Raw genomic sequence first — 22,547 nt, forward strand, 5'->3', positions numbered from 1 at the left:
ATTTTATTATCTGTAACTGAATGGATGTAGTTGAATTATATTTTTACTGTGTGTATTTCTAGTGACGGAGAAACTAGAGGAGATGTCCCTGGAGTCTAAGTCAGCTCTTCGCATCAAAGAGGAGCCAATGGAAGTTGAAGAAATTGATCTCGATGGTGGAAATTCATCGGTAAGAAAGGAAAGCTGTGTGGGGCCGATAACTGAGGCTATCTTAAGTCATATTGAATGGTATTGGGTTTTGGAATAGAAATACGGACACTAACAAAATTTTATTCAGCAATTTTTGCTATACCCAAAACTGAGGATACATTTGCAAGTTTTCCTTTTGGTTTTATTTACAAAGACTAGATACTATCTCATTTTACCTCGTGGTCAAGTTTGAGTTGCATTTTATGAAATCATATACTGTATATTAGTAGATAATACCAATGTTTAGTGTTTATTCTGAAAATTATAAGCAGCCATCATTCCTTTATCCCTGAATATTTTGTTGTAGTATCGTATCTCATTTATCAGCTTTATTTCTACCTAGTTTAATTTTTATCCCTAAGAATATTTTGTTTAGTTGCTTGGTAGTTTGCCTATATGTCCCATCCAATCAATTTTGTCATAGCCCATTGAGCACATGCTTCCCTGTTCTCCAGCAGTCTCTCCCAGTGGGTATGATGATCAAGCAGGAGGTGAAACAGGAACCTGCCGAATGCAACGAAGCCGATCTCATTTCCAGATCACCTGAGGACGAAGATGATTCCAGCATTTTGCCCAATGAGGTTAATAGATGGAGCCCTTGACATGCACTTGATTGATTATGGTCTAGGAATATATATAATATTCAGGAGTAGGAATATAGAATATAGAAGATAGAATTTATAGAATGATTATAAACTAGGAATTGATATAAGCTTTGGAGGTGACAGTTTGGGAATAGGCTACAGCTTGATCTGGGATTTTAGTGATCAAATCCAAATTTGATTATATTTGATAAGATTGGGTGCATGTTATGGTTGTGATTGGGGGGGTAGATGTAATGCTCAAAAACTGGTACTGTATTGGGGAGAAGATTGGTGTCTGTGGTATTATAGGACAGATTTAGTTACAGGTAATTATGATGAGGTTAAGGTCGAGCATTTTGCAGTATTGTGGTGTTGATAGCCGGGTGGTACATGGACAAGAGAGGTGAAGAGAAAGTATAGGTGTTGTTGGCATTATGTTTAACAGATTTTAAAAGCTATAGTGACTCAAATTTCTATCAGTGTTAGATGTATTTAAGCAGGGAGAGTGAATGCAAGGGATTTGGACCATATCAGTTTTAAAGTATTTATAGGTGTAAGAAGGTTAAGGCCAAGTTTAGGTATTCCAATATGGGTAGAAGCTGTAAGATTAAAATGGAAGACCTTACCAGTGGTTGTTGAGATGGTTATAATAAATCAGATCAAAACTTGGGTTTAGGTATATCAGTGAATTTGTTTTCATTGTTTTCTTGTGTGAGTGCCGGTGTATACTCATTAGAGGGAGTATGCTTATGCTTCACTACAAATCCAAGATATGAATAGACTTCTTGAGGTGCTTTAGCACCGTGAGGTCAGTTTTTAAGTCAGGTAATGATTGCTGAGATAGTGCTTGAGACTGATCCCTGTAGTGTCCTGGCTTGAAGCTTTTTAATACTGTGACCTTTATTTCAAGTTTTCATAAGTTCCCTTCAGGTAGAAAGCTCTAACTCCAGCAATGGGCATTCTCACCTCTGGGTTTTAAGTCAAGGGAAAATATTATAATTAAAGTAATTAAGTGTAATCAATTATTAATTAAGTACAATGAACTATTTATGGTGCTTTAGAGCTTTGTATTATCTTCATTTGCTTATAGTTTATTTTTACATTTTATATAATTTCATATGCAGGAATTTGTTTAGTGAATTTGTGTGTGATCTCGATAGTTTTCGTAAACCATCTTGAAATTGATTCACTATAAGACAAATGCATTAAAAGATGAAAGCCTGAGTAAATGTTATCATTTAAATCATTGCTTGTTTGTTTCTGCAGAGCAACGAAGAGATGGTTGAACCAACGATTGTGCCGGTTAATGCAGCGGAAACAGACATTGCCAGTTCCATTGACGGGAACACAGAGCTGTCCAACTCGGGCACATCCCATACAAACCCCACTGTCACAAAGATTAAATTTAACATGTCCAAGCCAAGTCTAAGTAACAGCAGCACCAACAACAATAACAACAATTTAAATAATAATGAAAATAGTAGCGAAAATAAAAAACTTGGTAAGTTATATATTTGTATTGTTTGGGTACAGCTGTAAAATGTTGTTTGGGTACAGCTGTAGACTGTTCATAGGGTATAGCTGTGGATTATTGTTAGGGTAGAGGCATTGATTGTTGTTGGGGTACAACTGTGGATTATTGTTTAGGTATAGCTATTGATTGTTGTCAAGTACAGCTGTGAATTGTTCTAGCTTGTTTTATACCTATATTTTGGATTATAGATATTATATATAACTAGCTTGGGAATAGTTGTTTGTAAATCATATAATAGGGAAGTTAATGTTGATAAATTATGGAGAGAAGTGAGTGAGTGTTAGTATATTTTGGAGCTACATTATTGTTAGTTATATATGTATATATATTTGTTAGTTATTTGTTAGTTTCTACCACTGATGCGGTTGTTCATTTACAATGGTAACCAGCAGTATATATGAGAAAATCAGTAGGAGCCTTGAGGTGCAGGCGATGAGTCACAATAACGTGGCTAAAGTATGTTGACCAGACCACAAACTAGAAGGTGAAGGAACGACGACGTTTCGGTCCGTCCTGGACCATTCTCAAGTCGATTCAACTTGAGAATGGTCCAGGACGGACCGAAACGTCGTCGTCCCTTCACCTTCTAGTGTGTGGTCTGGTCAACAGCCTTGAGGTGGATTCATCATATATACATTTTCTTCTGGTGTCTACAGGGCAGAGTTAGAGAACTGTTAGACAATTTACAGTGTAGTAAGTTATGGAGCTCTCAACCACAAAAGGTGATTGAAGTGCTTCTATATTGCCAACCTGCATAGATACTGCATATTTTCATCTGTCTTATTATAGTGTTGGAGATCTGTTTTCCTATATATTGTGCACTGGGTTATTGAACACTCAACTACAGAAGGTGATTGTAATGCTTATGCATGTTTGTAAATCATGAGGAGAGGAGCGAGTGTTAGTAAAATCTGGAGAAGGCATGAATATAAAGTCATATTAGGGTAGCTTAAAAAATGCAATTGGTATGTTATTCAGAAAATATAGAATAATTGTATTAGTTGATGTGAATTATTAGATGGAAAATATATGTAGAAAATTTCAGCAAAATTTCTGCTCAGCCTAAAATTTCTGGTGATTTTCTGGGCTGTGAGGTTGTCCTCGTAACGCTCAGACCCACTCGGCCATCATATCCACTTGTACTAATGGCACCCTACATTTTATTGGGTTTACTGTATTTATTATTTCCTTCTGTATCTCTTTACTACCTGGAGAGAGTTTCGAGAGTTCTACTCACTGAGCACGGCCTTAGGCCAGGCTCAACTTGTGATAACTTGGTCCACTTCTGTTGCTGGGAGTGGCCTGCAGGCCCACATATCCACTACGGCCTGGTTGGTCTGGCACTTCCTGCAAGACCCTGTCCAAGTGCCTCTAGAATACATCCACCTTTGTTCTAGCAATATTTCTAATGCTTGTTGGGAGGGTGTTGAACAGCTGTGCACCTCTGATGTTCAGACAGTGTTCTCTGATTGTGCCTATGGCAACTCTACTCCTCACTGGTTCTATTCTGCATTTCCTTCCATACCTTTTGCTCCAGTATGTTGTTGTTCTACTGTACAAATTTGGGACCTGGATTTCAAGTATCTTCCATGTATATGTTATTTGATACCTTTCCCATCTCTTTTCCAGAGATTACGTTTTAAGGGCTTTGAGACAGTTCCAGTAATTTAGATATTTTATCGTTTCTGTGTACGCTGTGCTCCAGAACTATATAATTTTATTGTGCACTGTTAGAACCTGACCTTCCCATAATATTCATGTGTACATTTACGGTATATCTTATCTCCACTCCAAGGTGTACACTTTCAGTGCTATCAGGCAATCCCAGTAGTTTAAAAGCTCAAGTGATTCTCTGTTGGAAGTACTGTACTAAAGGATATATGTATATTTTCTGGTTTCTGGTTATAGTAACTCAATAGTTCAGATTTCTAATTTCTAATTTTGGTGTACGTTGGTATATATACTGTACTATGGTCCTCATCACTACTATAAGTACTATACTACCAAAAGGAGAGGATGGACTGAAAAGGCATTTAATCAAGTGAGGAGAACTTTGGAGAGTGATGAGTATCAAGTTAGCCAAATTTTAAGTGCTGTCAAAAGTTTGTATGTACTGTACAAGAGCTTATAGTGTAGTGACTATATTGATAATAATGCAAATGTACACCAGGGCTATGCAATGTTACTCTGGTTATTTGGTATATATTGTACATGGATAGGATCATGAGGGAGGTCAAGGCTAGTGAGCGGTAAACAAAATGTATAGGCCTAGTAAGAGCATTTGGAGCATGTCAAATTTGATGTGTGCAGATGATAATTCCTTTATCGAAGTGAGATAAGTTATATGCATAGACAAGAGTGAAATTGTGGCGAGGTGTGATAAAAATGAAAGTAGACACAACAGTAAAAGTTCTAATGGTAGAGAGAGAAATGGAACTGTGAATTACGAATGTTGAAAGTGTTCAGTCTGTCTACAACCCTGAGATGTGGGGTTGATAAGAGGGATTTTGTAATAGAAATTGAAAGTAGAATAATTGGCTAGTACAGTGAGAACCATAGTTATAAAAAGATTATGAATAGATGGAGGTAGATGTCAGCATGAATGAGTGGCAGCTTGCAGACGTGTGTGGCTGAGACAATGTAAAACGTCAAACATAAAGAATTGTGTGTTACAGACAGAAATTATAGAAATAATTTCTTTTTCTGGTCCTATCGTCTTCAAATATCTCGCCACCTTGTAAAAGTGGGAAATTGGGGGGTAATAATATATGATCATTCCCTATTTGTTGTTAATTACAAGCCAGTAACAGCTGATTGGTAAATGTCAAACTCTTTAGTAATTATTTCAGTTGTCAAAATAATCTGATGCACAATATTTTGGAAAATACTGTACCCTGAAGCAAGCTCAGGGATTATATTTAGTCAGGAGGTTGATTAATAAAATTAAACTTGCTAATTATTCATAAACTAAAATTGTACTTTACTTTTCAGATCACAGCTTACTTAATTCCAGTAGCATTGAGGAAGACATAGAAGAATTTGTACCGCCACCATTCACAGTAGACTACGAGCTGAAGCCGTCTTTCAAAGATGTTGAATTGATAGAACAGCCATCAGTAGGACGTGGTGTGGAGTTGTCTGGGCTGTGCTCAATTATGTAAACTTCATTAATAATTATGCCGATGAAACCCCATTCTAAATTGTGATTGAATGAACAATGCATTTTATTATGACGTGTGTTAATTGACATTTCTCACAATTTGATGTTTTTAGCTCATCTGGAAGCACTAGGAAATTGTTGCTTGTACTATAAAAAAGTATAATAGTGCAGTGTGTATTTAAGGTGTAATGTGCACTGTGGATTAAAACAGTTGTTGAGTTCCCAGATGATGGGCATTCTAAACTAGATTCTCATTATTTGTGTGTGTGTTGAGTTGTGATGAGACGTCAAAGTTTTATTTTCAAAATGGATGAAAAAGTCTTGGTGCTGAGGGTTATTCTGCACCAAATTTCAAGCTCGTATTCTTCCTTCCCGAGTCACAATCTGCAGGTATTAGTCGTACAGCAATGCTTATTATTTTTCATTTTATTTAAAATTCCTCTTCTTAGAGTAAAGTTCTCTATTTTCAATCACTTCTATTTACAGTAAATATTTTTTTTTATACTTTTTAGTTTGGGATTACCAGTGATTTACATCTCGGTTGGAATATTTGTGATGCAAATTTTAAAATAAATTGATTTCTTAACATTCAAACAATTTAATCCTGGTTAATTCATTTTTGGAATGATGTTATCTTTTCTGAACATATTAAATTGAGGTACTGTACTTCATTACTGAAAAAAAAATATTTTATATTGATCATGCAGGGAAATATCATTGACATTAATATAGATGCTTCTCCATAATGTTCTTGATGATTTTGGTTATGTATTTCTTAAGAAGTCGACAGTTTGTGTACTGGCTCGACAGAAAATTTCGACAAAATCTTTTTGCCTTTACCAAATTCATGCAGTTTTCACTCTACTGATGTATAGTGACATTTTTACTTTGGCTGCCGTAAGTTATTGAATATAAAATATACAGTATGTGTGTAAATCACGAAATTTAAAGTATATATGTACAAGGGTACGGCTCATTAATGCTCAATCTGTACTACGTGTGTCTACTCTGGTGGCATATATTTTTATGAGTGTTATGATTGTATGATGGGAGAGTTTGTCGGCTGTCATGTGTCCATTGTGTTGAATGAAGTGCCTCTAATGCAAAAAGAAAATTGTCAGCCTCTGTAGTAGAAATATCTGTGCCTCGAAAGATGAGTTTTGGGTGTAGGTGGGTGAATGATAATTTAAATGACCATACCATGTCCATTGTTAAATGAATGTGGTCAACACATTCGTTTCTACGATTCTGGCTGTGCAAAGTATTGACGTTCACCATTCTTCCAAATGTTATGTGGATGTTTGTTAGGTTTGCGTGTGTAAAAAAGATGAAGTCTAGTCCTATGTTATTTCACAATGTATATTTTCCAATCTTAATACCAGATAAGAATGTGCCATTATGCAACATGTTAGCATGCCACAAAGCAGTGGTGTCTGTTAAGATGTGAAGCTTTGCAAAGAAATTAGTTCATCTTGCATCTTGAAATAAAAAAAGAAGTACTGTACTCAATGTGTAGGCTGGGTTTAGGCTCTCAACAATATACAATGGTTACCATGTAGTGATATGATTGAGGCAGGCACCAGCCCTGCCTAGTGGCTTAACATGGCAGAGTTCTGCATGCAGGCTCAATTGTTGTGAATATAGTTTTTCATTTTTATATTATATACATAGAGTATATATATATATAGTTTTGTACATTTGTAAATTGTAAAATAAATTATATTTTCCTAAGTTTCTTTCCTTCATTTCACCCTTAGAAAAATAGCTGTATATAGGTCATATCTATTAGTTTTAGCAAGTGATATTTGTTTAATTCATATTTATCGAAGTAACATTAAAATACAAAAATACTTGTTTTTGTTTCATTTTGTGGTATTCCTAAGGAAGCAAAATAAAATTATTATAGCAAGTGTAATAATGTATTGTTCTCAACAGAAAATGTTTGTGATTATTAGTGAAAATGCTTTGAAGGTTTTCTTGTAATATCTATAGTTAAAATAATAAATTGGATAAATGGTTACCTTGAGTTTCATTGATACTTTTGATCTAGTTGTGTATTTTGTGTCTGAAGAGGAAAGAAAAATTATACATTGTTACTATAAATTGTAGCTTAATGAGTAATTATCAAAAGAAGGTGCCAAACTGGGAAGACCAATGACCCCACCAGCAGTCTTGGATTGAGGAATGAATGACAGTATTACTCTGAATAAGGAATGCCTATTTTGGAAATAGGAAAAATGCAAATTGCCTCCTTAGTGGCAGTAGCTGCATGTTTATTGAAGGCAATACCAATATGGCTGGGAACCCTGCAAAAATCTGCTAGCAACAAAAGTGGCCTCACGGCAGAGTGGACAGCGCTCCGGATTTGTAGCACTAAGATTCCAAGTTTAATCCCCGGCAGAGGCGGAAACAAATGGGCAGAGTTTCTTTCACCCTGATGGTCCTGTTCATCTAGCAGTAAATTGGTACCTGGGAGTTAGATAGCTGCTATGGGCTGCTTCCTGGGGATGTGTAACAAAAAGGAGGCCTGGTCGAGGACCGGGATGCTACGCTGAAAACCGGACTGGGACCCAAAATCATCTCAAGATAACCTCAAGAAACAGCCAGTATACAGGATACATACTGTTGTGTTGAATGACTAATGCCATGAGGGCACTGAGAGTCAACCACAATGAAACTTGGAACGCTGACCTCAGAGAAGCAGTTGAAGTACATGCAAGACTGCATAAAGTTCCTCGGTAATGATGCTAGTGTCCAGGGCAGGTGGCACATTCTAGCTTTGGTCAGGAAAGTCAATGGAGTAACCAACATTGTCCGCAGACTTAGATCCATCTGTGAATAGGGCAATAAATTGTGAAGAAAAGTGTTAGAGGAAAAGAAGTTTCATAACTAGGATGGGTATAAGATTTTACCATGTAAGTTAGGATCTTGCAACACTTTGTAAGTGGGACCCTCCATAGGGTCAAGGATGGAATGACACAGGAGTTGGAAATGAATGGTTGTCGAGGGCACTTGGTGTCAATTGCCGGCCGGAAAGATATTGCAAATCAAATGCAATATCTTTCATAGATAACTGGGAACACTTCTATGGAAGAAATGAAATGTATGCTCGTGATGGGGTGCATCTATCGAGGGCTGGGGTTGTTGCTGTTGCGAACTCGTTGGAACCAGTGGTTAGAGGTGTTTGTTTGGGTTTAAACTGTTAGTAGATAGTGGTATGGGAATTGATAGGGAGGAAGGAGGTAGTAAAAGTATGTGTTTGTGGGAGAAACAAATTGGCAAAATGATGCATCAAAATAACAATACACTTAGGGTATATTACACTAAGAATAGAAGTCTTAGGAACAAAATAAACGAATTAAATGCTCTTGTCTGTGCAGAAAAATAGATATTATTGCACTTACCGAAACGTGGATGAATGTAGAAAATAGAGAACTATTAGCTGAATATCAAATAAATGGATTTAAACTATTTCACACAGATAGATATATTAGACGAGGAGGTGGAGTAGCCATATATGTTAGGGACAATTTGAAATGTAGTCTTAAAGAGGGAATCAAAACTGAGCCACACACAGAAACTATTTGGATAGAATTAAACGAAAAAGCAAATAATATTATAATAGGAGTTATATATAGCCACCAAATTTAGACAGAATGGAAGCAAAGCATCTATGGGATGAAATATCTAGAGCATCTAGATCTAACAGTATTTATGTCATGGGTGACTTTAATACGAGGCAGCTCCTATCTATAACCACCCAATCCCACTCATATACATGTCCAACCCACGCTTGAAATAATCGAGGGACCCCACCTCCACCACGTTACGCGGTAATTGGTTCCACAAATCAACAACCCTGTTACCGAACCAGTATTTCATAAATAAATAAATAAATAAATTTGTATTCAGGTAAGGTACATACATACAAGGTAAGATACAAAGTTGATGGATTTATAGATAGAGCTAGTACATACAATGCCTAAAGCCACTATTACGCAAAGCGTTTCGGGCGGCAATTTACCCAAGTCTTTCCTAAATCTAAACTTCTCCAATATATACCCATTTATTACATTTAGTATTAAAACGTACTGTCTATTCGGAGGATGGTCTGATGAAAAACGATTCACAAATGATGACGTCTTAATACTTCCCGAGCAAGTGCTTCGCTCACGCCCTCTGTTCGAGTCACAAATCTATAAATGCTTCACCCACGTACTTCAAACACAAATAATCGCCAACAGAACCTAAACACCTAACCTAACCTACGCCTAGCTATACATAAAATTTTTATGTATTATAATAATAATTTATATGAGAACAAACCAATTTTTAATACAAAGTATGTTAAAATTGATGAATGCGTCTGGGGAGGGCGGCCGCTGCATTAAACAGCCAAGTGTGAGGACGGGTTGGGGCACGACCGCTTCAGTGTGTTGGTGCTAATTTGCCCCTCATGATATGTAGTATAAAATAAGTGATATATACATTAAACATTTGCTTATAACATGCATAATGTCTCACTGCATTGGTCTCCATTTTTCCTTCCCGAGCTAGATGCCTCTCCCATCACATTAAAGAGGAAAACCGTGTAATGTTAACGAGCAAGAGGTGAGAAGGGTAGCCAGGTGTACCAGAGTGCTCAGTGTGTCGTCGCTCGCCCACCACCCAGTGTGCTGCTCGCCCTGTGTACCGATTTCTACTTTCTAATTGTTGTATGTCAGTATATATACTATGGTTCTCATCGTTACTATAAATACCACCGAAAGAGGCATGGCAGGTGAAGTTTAATGTCTGGGAGAAAAAGCGTGTTAACCTTAGGAAGATGGCCCAAATTAGGCTTCTGATCTTCCCTAGGATGCAACCCACAACGGTTAACTAACACGGAGTTAGTTAACTGCTAGATAGGACCGCCTGTAAGCCAACTTGACAAACCATCTGGTGTGATATAAGATAACAGGGAAAACTGTGCCGAAAGATCATGGGTACTGTTTACTGTGATAGTGCAAGTTAACACCTGTGGCCTTAACCTCCTAAGGCCACAAGTGCTCGCTGCAAATACACTTTTGTACTGAACATAGCATAGGACTTTGTATATTCAACGAACCACACCCCTCTCGATGTGTTTGCTGGTGTTGCAGGGGTGTACACCCCTGCAACAAACACAGAGGTGTCTGCTTCGTTGAACATACAAAGTCCTATGCTATGTGTTGCAGGGGTGTAGAGAGTATCCTTGTTGCAGGTACTGTGTGGCGGGTAACACCAGCTTGCCGCAAGACAGGCTTCAAAATGGGACTTTACAGTTTGTCGAAATCTTCATCATTTAACGGTAATTATACTCGTTTATCTTTTCACTTGTTGATTTACTAAAGACATTAACTACGAATAACTTCTGCTGCACAAATATTGATAGACTGGACGATAATTTCACCCAAGTTTTTTTTCACAATAGTTTGGTCATGTAGACGAGGAGTCACAACGTGGCAGAAATGTTGCCCAGACCACACACTAGAAGGTGAAGGGATGCCGACGTTTCGGTCCGTCCTGGACCATTCTCAAGTCAATAGTTTGGTCATCTTTAATACAATAACTAATAGCATACCATACTTCTATCAACTTGTAAGGTAGATTATCCAATATTACACTTGACACTAGTGATTAGTCTTGCTTCCTATGGTGTCAGTTTTTATCGACAACAAAGTAAGAACATAAGAAGAACATAAGAACAAAGGTAACTGCAGAAGGCCTTTTGGCCCATACGAGGCAGCTCCTATTCTATAACCACCCAATCCCACTCATATACTTGTCCAACCCGTGCTTGAAACAATCGAGGGACCCCACCTCCACAATGTTACGCGGCAATTGGTTCCACAAATCAACAACCCTGTTACTGAACCAGTATTTACCCAAGTCTTTCCTAAATCTAAACTTATCCAATTTATATCCATTGTTTCGTGTTCTGTCCTGTGTTGATACTTTTAATACCCTATTAATATCCCCCCGGTTATGTCCATTCATCCACTTGTAAACCTCTATCATGTCACCCCTAACTCTTCGCCTGGTTAAGACACGGTAACAAGCTATGAATTAGTTTAGTAGTAAATAATTTGCCTAGATGTTGTAGCGTGCAGGAGAGTGCGGAGGCCAGGCTGGCGAGGAGTGAGTGCCGGGACATGCTCAGATCATGCCAAGCCTCGGAGCATGAAGGGTACAGGGCCCAGGTGGTGGTTGTCCTCGTTCAGGTACATTTAGGAAAGATTGCCCTTGTGTGCAACTTACAGGCCTGGTTGGTTGATACCTGGTTGATGTTCTGGGAGTTGTTCTACTCCCCAAGCCCGGCCCGAGGCCAGACTTGACTTGAGAGTTTGGTCCACCAGGCTGTTGCTTGGAGTGGCCCGCAGGCCCACATACCCACCACAGCCCGGTTGGTCCGGCATTCCTTGAAGGAAACAATCTAGTTTCCTCTTGAAGATGTCAACGGTTGTTCCTGTAATATTTGATATTCGCTAGTAGGACGTTGAACAACCGTGGACCTCTAATGTTCATACAGTGTTCTCTGATTGTGCCTATGGCACCTCTGCTCTTCACTGGTTCTATTCTGCATTTTCTTCCATGTCGTTCACTCCAGTACGTTGTTATTTTACTGTGTAGATTTGGGACCTGTCCCTCCAGTATTTTCCATGTGTATATTATTTGGTATATCTCTAGTCTCCTTTCTAGTGAGTACATTTGGAGAGCTTTGAGACGATCCCAATAATTTAGGTGTTTTATCTCGTCTATGCGTGCCGTATATGTTCTCTGTATTCCCTCAATTTCAGCAATCTCTCCTGCTCTGAAAGGGGAAGTGAGTACTGAGCAGTACTAAAGACGGGACAACACAAGTGACTTGAAGAGTACAACCATTGTGATGGGATCCCTGGATTTGAAAGTTCTCGTAATCCATCCGATCATTTTTCTGGCTGACGCGATATTTGCTTGGTTATGCTCCCTTAACGTTAGATCGTCGGACATCATTATTCCCAAATCCTTGACATGCTGTTTTCCTGCATGGCGCGGGCATGAATGGCCATTCATGCCCGTGCCACCTCTTGAGTGGCTTAATCTCTAGCCATCAAGCAATCAATCCTTCTTTTGGGCAATTAGGGAAGGAACAGAGGGTGGGGGAAGTTTTTTTTTTTTTTCTATATGTAGTTTGTGTCGGGGATTCTCTATTTTGTAATATTGGTATCTGCGTGCGAGGTGAAGTGACTGAAAGGGTTGCCTATACATTAGCAGAGTGGAGATATATTGGCTAATTAACCCAAATCGGCTTTATATGCTCTATTAATGTACAGAAATTGGCGGAAGCAGCATAAATGGTAGAGGCGGGAGGGGTGGGGGGGGGGGTGGGGGGTTGCCCAAGCAAACGAAAACCTACAGTGTAACTATAAGGGCCGCTCTAGGGGATGGGGGGGGGGGGTCAGCCAGTTGTATAGCTTTAAGAGTAGATAGAATACAAAGCCTCCAAGCATTTAAATGCCAATGAAATCTATACAGCTTTAACTTTTCAATAAAATATGGCGCAAAAGAAAGTCGTTAATGTCTCAAAATGACTCGTAGTCGCTTCATTAAAAGTAACTTTGTTCTAATTGCAGTGTCTTCGAGGATATCTGTCTCGCTGCGAGAACCTTATCAGTGCTCCATCTGTTTTCGTCTCTTTGCCAGGTACTCTCAGATAGAAAAGCATTCTCTAATTCACACTAGAAAGAAACCATTCAAGTGTACAAAGTGTTTCATGGACTTGCCAACAGAACCTGCATTAATGAGACACATAAAAAGTGTTCATTTAAAGAAAAAGCCGAGATGGTGTTTGGAATGTGATAAGAGTTCGAAGCCTATCCATACAACTCGTCACGAGGCGGAATACATTCCCAAGCCGTACCAATGTGCAGTTTGTCTACAAGACTTTGCACTCAAAATTGATGCAGCTCAACATATAAAGAATCACACCACGGATGTACCATACCAGTGTCCTATATGCCAGTTGATGTACAAAACCAAAGCTGCTCTATCAAGGCACAAGGAACAACATGTGAATGATAACTTTTCAACTACTAGGATTTCCCTCATGAATGTTACTTAAAAAGAGTTAAATAGAACTCGTTGTCTCGGTATTTTAGAAACATTGGAACATGCAGGAATCCAGATAGGCAGTTATAGCCAATGTTCAGAGAAGGATGTTAATATAAAGCTATTAGATTATTTAAGTATGGAATGTCTTAAACAGACACTCATTATTGTTTCTAAAGATTTATAATTGTAAATAGACTACTAGTGTTAAACATTAGTGTTTTTGGTGATGGTAATCGCTGCGTTTTTCAAATAAACTTACAATGAAGAGTTCTAATGAAGTTTACAAAATTTTCGGTTAATTATTTGAACACGTCTTGATTTTTAATGTCTGCTTAAGATATTTTGGTAACATTAAAAGGGATTCTTTAATGTTCATCATCGTTAAAATAGTAGCTTAAGTAACTACTAATTATTTAAGATGCATAGGCGATAAGCATCCTTCGTTGTTAAGTGCACCATTTATAATTGTGAGATGCATTCTCTCACCTTGTATACTTTAGTTACGTACTATGTTCGGGTGTATATACTAAAGTATAATATGCATACAAGTAAATTGTTATTAAGATCGCTTAACATGCATCCCTGCACATGCACACCATAGGCTACAACTCGCAGTGTCAAAACGTTCCATACAGTTGCAAATATTTGATGATAATTTAAATTAATAAAAGTGATATCGCTTATGGTACAAGGTATTTATTTTCACCCGGCGCACAAAAATACATTCTTTATCAATATAAGGTTTACTCCAAACACATTATATCGGTGAAGTTTATACTAAATAAATTATAACTTGCTTAAGCAACAACTACAACAAGGTTTTAGAATTTCAAAACAAACTATTATAAAACTTCCATAATTCCTCTCAAGAGGTTTCACCTCATGGTGAGGGGGCTGGCGTTATTGTCACTGGGTCCCCTCTTTTACTCTGTCTGGGGCTTGTACGTGCAAAGTAGGCCCACCCTCTGGAGGAGTCGCCAGTGAGGGGCCACCCTTGGAGTGTCCAGGCTGTGGCGAAGGACAAAGAGGTCTTTGCACCAGTGAAAAGAAAAATGTACGATGCAGTAGGATTGCCCCATGTTAAAATGGCGGGGATCTCTGGGGATGACGCGCGCACTATTTTTTTTTTTTTTTTTTTTTTTTTTTTTTTTTTTTTTTTTTATCTGCACTGGCTCTCGCTGCGCTTCCCTTGATGTACTGTAGTTGGCATCCCTTGGCTCCAGGGTCTAAACGTTTAAAAGTGATGCATGGAAAATTAAATCTCAAACTCGGGCTCGAAGAATATGCGACAAGAGCTTCCCCTTCCCCGAGTAGGGCGATGAAAGATTTGGCTCTGTAGTCCCAGCTATATTGGACCCAGACCGGGCTTCATCTCTGACGCTGATTGATTCTCCAAGCTGATTGATTCTGTTCCACTTCCTTGGCATGGTTGAGCCCCACGCATTTAGCCCACCTAGGTGGTGGGCTTGTAGCGAGTAATCCTTATACTCGCTCCATTATCGTAATGGCGTAACTAATTAGTGCTAACTACACAAGCTATAATCATATCCCTAATTACAGGTAACAGTTCTCACATCCTCCTATCCTAGTAGAGAAAGGTATGGGGGTAGTCACCAAATATAAGGAAGCGACATGAGAATAGACAACAGTACAAGTGTAGCACTCTGCGTAGGCAGTTCTAATCTTCTCAAAGACGCTACAGCTTCGACACAGAACAGACAGTAGACTAGGACCACATCGAGCTACAACGCTCTCCCACATAGAGCTCCGCGACTCCGGCCACACTCGGCTCTCGGCTCTGCTCTGCTCCAAGCTCCGTCTCAACGTCTACGACACTGCTGTATCCAGGACTACTAAATAAATATGAAACTCGCTAAACACTGTGTATCTAATCTACCCAACAACGTAACCTAACCGTACGTTACAGGCTCTCTTGCAAGAGTTGCAAGTGGCGACTATCTTGTCACCTGTTTGCTCCATCTTTTTCTCGTGACAACAGCTGCTCTTTTTACCGTGATCCAGAGGTGGATCACTGCGCCATTGGTACACTAGAACTCGTGGGTAATCTGGTTGGTTAGGATAAGGCACGTTAGTAAGACAGTGCACCAATGTATGTAAAAGCACCAATGTTATCTAATCGCAAACCCAAAAGTATCTTCTTGTATATAAATAAATAGTTTCTTGACGTTGGGGACACTGGCGAGGACGGGCAGCTGTTTCTATGAGACAACTGTCTTTGCTGTCTTGCGCGGTCCTTGCAACATCCTTCCTCTCGCGTCTGTCGTGCTTTGGCTTTTGTCCCTGAGGTTCCTGTTCCTCTTTACCACCTCCCTCTTTCTGTCCGGTTATCTCGCTTACAGGATTCTTTCAGTTCGTATTTCTAATATTTCTCCTCGTGTTGTTCCTTCTTTGCCCCCCGTGGAGTCCCCTCCCCCCCCCCTTCCGCAGTTTTGTACATCCTTAACCTGCATCACTAAAGCTTTTACCCCTCTTACGGTTGTAAAACGCCTTTTCCTTGAGCACTTTTCTTCTCGCTCCCGCTCCGTTTCCGTCTTCACCGATGGGTCTAAGTCTGCGGACGGTGTTGGCTACTCTGTTGTTTTTTCCTGATTGCACTTATATGTGTCGCTTACCTCCGGAGACTAGCATCTTCACAACGGAACTTTATGCTATTCTCTATGCTCTTCGTCTCCTGCTTTCTCGTTGTCAGTCTTCCTTTGTGGTTGTCATTGCCTCTCGTAATGCCCTCATGGCTCTCGGGTCCTTTAATCCGGTTCATCCAGTGGTTGTCGAGATCCAGCATTGGCTGTTTTTTGTTCACAGTAAATTTAAGTCGGTTGAGTTTTGTTGGGTTCCCAGTCATATTGGTGTGTCTTTAAATGGGCGTGCGGATGCTTCCGCCAAGGAAGCTGTCCGCTCTTGTCCCATCTCTCGTAAAGATATTCCATATTCTGACTTTTACCCGGTTATCCATTCCTCCGTCCTTACCCGTTGGCAGGCTTGTTGGTCTTCTGTTACTGGTAACAAACTGCGTACTCTTAAGAGTTGTCCTCGTGGCCGTCCTCCTACCACCGTAACCGGCGATGGGAAACGGCTCTGGCGAGGTTGCGAATTGGCCATACTCACTTAACTCGTGGTCACTTAATGAGCGCCGCCCTGCTCCTTATTGTCTAAATTGCATTGTCCCTCTTACGGGCGTGCATATACTTGTTGAATGTCCTGACTTCCAGGACGAGCTCGTGTCTTGTTTTCCGACCGTCCCCCGCGGTCGCTTGTCCCTCGACCGCAAGTATTCTTGGTGACTTGGATACTTTTGATATCGCTCGCCTTATGCGTTTCTGTTCTCCTATTGGCATCCTTGATATTTAGCGCCCTCTGATTATCCCGCACATTTGATAGTGCTACATAGCCTTCCCGGTTTGGTGCTTTTTGATAATTACTTACTTCTCTGAGAAGACGCAATGCAAGTCTGTTGTCTAACTCACTCTGACATAACGTATTCGTGCATTAAATTAAAACCTCAAGGCCAAGGTTTGTCTCTTTTTGACTCTTTACTATGTAAAGTTGGGAGCCGCCATAGAGATGCATCTTGTCAACGGCTCCTCCCTTCCTGGGTGGACGCCAATTTAGTATCTTTTTCTTTGCTGATATGACTTAATGTTCCTCGACATTTCAAAAACTTCATGTTCTGCATGATACCGAGATAAGCCCTTTAGTTTGTCCACCACCCAGAGCTTGTACGTTGAAAGCGTGCTATCTTTACAGGTCACAGTAGTAGTAGTTACTGCCTTCACTACCTCGTGGCGTCCCTCTATCGTCCCCACACCCGCTTGTGCTGTGCTTGGACCACTGCCACTCGGGAGGGATCTCTTGCTACCTTCCTTTTCCTACAACAATGGCTCGTTTGCAAGATTCTCTTGATGCACGTCTGCCGTATCTACTCTTGTTCCTACCTTGCCCCAAGGAGTGCAGTTTTAAAAAGTCCGTTCTTGCATAGCGAAGGCTTGTACCCTTCCTACATTATTCCTCTCGCTCCCACTCAATTGCCCTGTTCATGGACGGGTCTTGTCTGTCGACGGTGTTGGCTATTCCACTGTTCTTGATCAAACCTCTGAACCGCCCGCCTCCTTAGACTATCTCTACGGTGGAGCTCGAATTAAGCAATTTTGCCTTCTCTTTGTTAGCTGCTTTTTAGACGTCAACATTCCTTTTCCTTTATGGTAAACTCGTTGTATTCTAACAGCTCTGGAGTTTTTTTATAACCCTATACCTAGGTTTACCTGAGGTATAGGTAAAAGGTCATCTGAGGTATAGGCCCACCATCTCTGTAATGGTGTTGACGAGGACAGGAAACCAGCGCCTTGTCGAAGGTCACTCCATTTTTTCCTGATATGTTTATCCAGCTGGATTTTGAACTGCATCAAGGTTTTGGCATTCTCGGCTTCCTGGATTTATAAACGTATGGCTGAAAGAGCATATCTCCTGTTTTCTGTCCAGCATTGTGGCTTGAACCTCCTTTCAATATTTCTACCTTAGTGAAACACTTAATTTCCACCTGTTGTACTTTTATTTCTTATGATTGTGGCCATCTTTGTTGTCTACTCCTTTTGTTTTAAATTACTTTACTTGCTCAAAATTTGCACTTTGTTTTTTTTTAAATTCCTCGTATATTTTTTTTTGTTTGGTGGGACACCACTTACAATCATCAAACTGTTCTACAATACCTGGCTTCAGGTAAGATTTTCAGATTTTCCTGCCGCTCCATTGTGTAGCAGCAGGTCCATAATTTTTAGAAAATGCATGATAGGGGGAGAGATTAGGGGTGTGAATGAATAGGTGTAGTGACCAAATAGGTTATCCGTGAAGAGGCGTTTGATATTTAAGTGGGAGGTAACCTATTATGTGGGAATGGAGAGATACTCGGTTGGGCGAGGGGAATAGATTATGGAGGGCGAGACGGGATAAGAATAGGTTCTGAGAGTTGGGGGAGAGAAAAGTTGGAGAGTAGATAATGTGGCTATGCACAATGTATTGTGAGAGGGGATTGGGAAATAGGTTTCATAGTAATGGAAGGAGAATAGGTTGTAAAGAATTCGAAAGGGTAAGGATAGGTGAGACAGTAGGTTGGGACAGTGGTGTGGAGGGGATAGGGTGATTAGGAAAAGGTGGGGGTGGAAAATAAATTGCAGAAGGGGAAAGAATTGATAATAAGTTTAGCAGTGTGGTGACAAGAGTTTGTGGGTAGCAAAGAAAGGTGGGGAAGGGGTGATAGGCTATGGGAGAGGGAAAGAATAGGTTTGACAGTGAAAGGAGATTTAAATGTGTAGGAGAGGAGAAAAGGCTTTGTAGCAGTGGGGTGTAAACAATAGGTTATGACAAGGGGGTAGAGAATAGGATGTTTGGTAGTGAACATACCTAGGTTGTTTGGCGGTGGGATGGGGAGTGAATAGGTTGTGACAATGGGATGTGGGTAATAGACTTTGTAGCAGTGAGGGGGAGGGATAAGTTAGATGGTAGGTTGTGGAGGAAGGTTGAGGGGAGAAAATAGGTTTTGTAGCAGTATGAAGAGAATAGGTTGTGGCATTAGGAAAAAGTGGGTTGACTGTGGATGGGAGAGACTGGGTTGAGTAGCAGTGTGAAAGGCAGTTGGAGTGGGAGAATAGGGTTGAGGTGTGGGACGGGATTAAAATAATCATGGGAAGAACGTAGCAACAGTTATGGAACAAATGTCAAATGTGGGCTACAAAAGACAATGTGTGTAGAGGGAAGGACACACTAGTTTAAGGTGTATTAGAGAGGAATATGCTGTCTAGGTCAGAGGGGGTGACAAGATTGATTTAATGTTTAGCAGTTTTAGAGAAATAGAATTAGATGTGCAGCAAGGGTCAGAATAGGTTGTATGGCAGTGGTGATAGGATAGGTGGTAAGGGAAAGTATCAAATATATACATCACACCTGATGGGAAAAAGGTTGGTGCATTCCTCCTCTCTAAACCATCGAACAAATTTGAGAAGTCTTTAATTTGTGCCCGATACTAAGCCAAAGGCTCGACTCCTTTTCAATTCATTATGAAATCTTCTCCAACCAGTTTTGCTTTGTTTAACCACCTTTCATATTGTGATTAACTTCACATCAACCACCCACTTGACCTTAGCAATGAAGTAGTCAAATGATGAGGTCCAACACTGCTGCACTGGTGGTAGTCTTTTTAATATCGAGAGATATACTAATTGTGATCGTGGGTATGGTTAAGCAGCTTGTGCACTGAACCAGAGTTTACCAGTGTGTTGACAGCAAATCTTGTATCTAGTACGTAAATTTTAAGTGGACCTTGACACTACAAATGTAAGAGTACATTACAAAAATAAAGGTACTGATTAGATACTCATGGTTTTTGATGATGAAGCACTACTACAAGGGTCAATTGTACAGCCTCAGTGGCTTTAGTAAATTGTGTAAAGCTTGCAATTATCAAAGTGCCATTCAGGATACCAATATGAGAAATGACAAGAGCAATGGCATCAGGTTCACTAAGGATTTAAATGAGACATCTTGTACAACTCAAATTACCAAAGCAGAAACATTCCCAAATACAGAGCTGAGAGTCCACTGATGCTTGTTGGGTGTAGGATGAAAAGACACTGTTCTACACTATTTTATTGACTATGTACAAGACTACAGATAATCATAAATACATTGGTGAATTTGACAATACTCTTCTACCAAGATATTTACAATACTGTACAGTATTTTGGTCAATGAGTATCTTTAATTTACTGTCACTGGGAAAGTGGTTTCACCCAAATTTCTCTATCCTAAAATAATGTCAAGTAAAAAAAATTGAACAGTTAATTGCACATGTACCTTATGTTGATGCCTGCATGTACTATATGGAGTCAGGAATTTCTTCCCAATGCCTATAAATAGAGAAATTGCATCCTATTGCAAACTATCCCAATTTAACTTGAAATTGAACGGAAACTGTGTGAACATTGAAGTTGTCCTATACAAAACGCCACAATAACAGAGGCATCAGTCTCTCTGGCACTCAAAATCCAAAACATTTGGTATTTAATTACATTGCCTCCCTTTTCCAAACTACTAGACTTTTTTTATAGTTATACTGTAACGTATTGGAAAATGAAAAGGGTGAAGGTGATAGAGGTGGAAAGGTAATGTGAGGAAGAGTGGTCAGGAGAAAGGGAGTTTAGAATGAGAGGGAGAAAATGAGAGTAAGGAAAGCAGAATAGAAAGTAAAAGTACTAGAATAGTAGAAAGATTGAAAGGTTACTGCCACCATCCATTCAATTATATATAAGACAAGGAATGGAACTTGTTTGCACAATATCTGATTTTATCATGTATCAACTGTAAGCAGGTACTCGTATAACCAAGAATATTTGTCAAAATCTTAAGCCAGTAAACTTCAGAGGGCTCTCCACTCTAACTTTCAAAATCTAAGATCTAGGGATCAGACTAAAAGACAATTTAAAAAAATAAGTTAATTATATATTTACTTATGGGGATCATATATCGCCCATTTCATTTTATGTTCAATACATCAACATTAATACACAAATTTGAGTCACCATACAAGAAATTGAGAGCATTATGGCTGACTGCCCCTGAAAATCACACGCCTAAGTTGGAAAACACAAAATGCGTCGCCTTACAAGTTCACTCGCCAAAGTCTCTTGAGACTAAGCTTGAGAGGGGGATGGAGGGGGGATGGGGGTGCTTACAGCTGATAGTCCCCACCCGGCTCATGACAAGTATAATCTGGCTGTGGGAACTTTGACAAGCGATCTATCTACCTACCGCTGTCCTGCTCAATGTCTCAAATGTACAGTTCCATGGTATATATGAGGGGACCGGAAGCTATGCTCTGCTTTCCAAAAGATAGCCTCTGGCTATCTACTTACATCACCTAGATAGCGGCTTGTTTGATGGAAACACGGCCAACCGGCTGCAATTAGCAGCTTAGCAAGGTCACTTCACACAATCTTCACACACCTACTCAAAATGTGACCATTAAATCTCTAAAGGTGTTATTTCTTAATTGCTAAGGGCAGATAAACTGCTAACACCAGTATCCTGTGTGACTGAACTCTCGTTTTATGTAAAATAATATACAAAACCCATTTATGGTGTTACAATTTTAATTTCTATTACTACACCCTTTATAGAGGAGTTTACTGATATTGTCTTCCGGCACTCTGCCACTTCTCCAAATGACTACAAACTTTTTTCACATTACAATTGGAATCCTGTTACTTTCATAATACCTTTCATGTGCTGTAAAGCAACTTTTCTGCACATTGATGTTCATTCCTCTTCAGCTCTTGTTTTAAATTACTCTTTTCATGGTTTATGACTTTACATCCCCTTAAATTCTAGCTGCTTTATCTAATGTAATAAAATTCAATGAATATATCAAGTCTAGTCTTACTCTAAATAGTTTTATTTATTTTACCCTTTTCCAAAACAATTTAAACTCAATTTTCTATATATTTTAAACTATGATTTGGGCAGGAGGCCTAATCAAACTGGGCCACAGAGACATTTATCCTCGAAATTAACAGGTAGGTAGGTTTACTCCATATTTTACATGCTAAATGCAAACAGACTGATAACCCAGAACATCTGCTATACAGCAATATCAGCAGTGTATCACCATACTGTATAACTGTTTAGGTTATACTTATACATTATTGCACATCCAAAGCATTTTGTGCTGAATTTGTAACTGGAAAGTGGAGGAAGCATTAGTTTTTAATGTTAAAAAGGTCCTTTATAGTAGTGGAAATAGTTTTTATATATATTTGAGGCATGTGAAACATTTTTTCATACATACAGAACCTCCCACTTTGATTTGGGAAGATTTTGCTAAAACATACCAGTACAAATCAAGGACTACCTCTATATGTATTATTTGAACAATATTTTCATTCTACCTTTTTTGTTTGTC

At 39.3% G+C, this 22,547-nt stretch overlaps 1 protein-coding gene and 1 non-coding gene across 2 annotated transcripts in view; both read left to right on the forward strand.

Moving 5' to 3' along the window:
- LOC123758648 (pre-mRNA cleavage complex 2 protein Pcf11) overlaps positions 1-7,487 on the forward strand; it is a 113,992-nt gene extending 106,505 nt beyond the window's left edge. The window contains exons 18-21 of the mRNA XM_045743174.2: positions 63-169; positions 645-770; positions 2,040-2,274; positions 5,299-7,487. Coding sequence (XP_045599130.2) covers positions 63-169; positions 645-770; positions 2,040-2,274; positions 5,299-5,468 — 638 coding nt within the window. The 3' untranslated portion in view covers positions 5,469-7,487. The remainder of the gene's footprint in view (positions 1-62; positions 170-644; positions 771-2,039; positions 2,275-5,298) is intronic.
- Positions 7,488-10,062: 2,575 nt separating this feature from the next.
- LOC123758950 (uncharacterized) lies at positions 10,063-14,270 on the forward strand. The gene is made up of 3 exons (XR_011230072.1): positions 10,063-10,186; positions 10,710-10,796; positions 13,102-14,270. It is a non-coding gene; the product is annotated as an uncharacterized protein (transcript).
- Positions 14,271-22,547: the final 8,277 nt, after the last annotated feature.

Source organism: Procambarus clarkii, chromosome 31, assembly GCF_040958095.1.
Source record: "Procambarus clarkii isolate CNS0578487 chromosome 31, FALCON_Pclarkii_2.0, whole genome shotgun sequence".
NCBI lineage: Eukaryota > Metazoa > Arthropoda > Malacostraca > Decapoda > Cambaridae > Procambarus > Procambarus clarkii.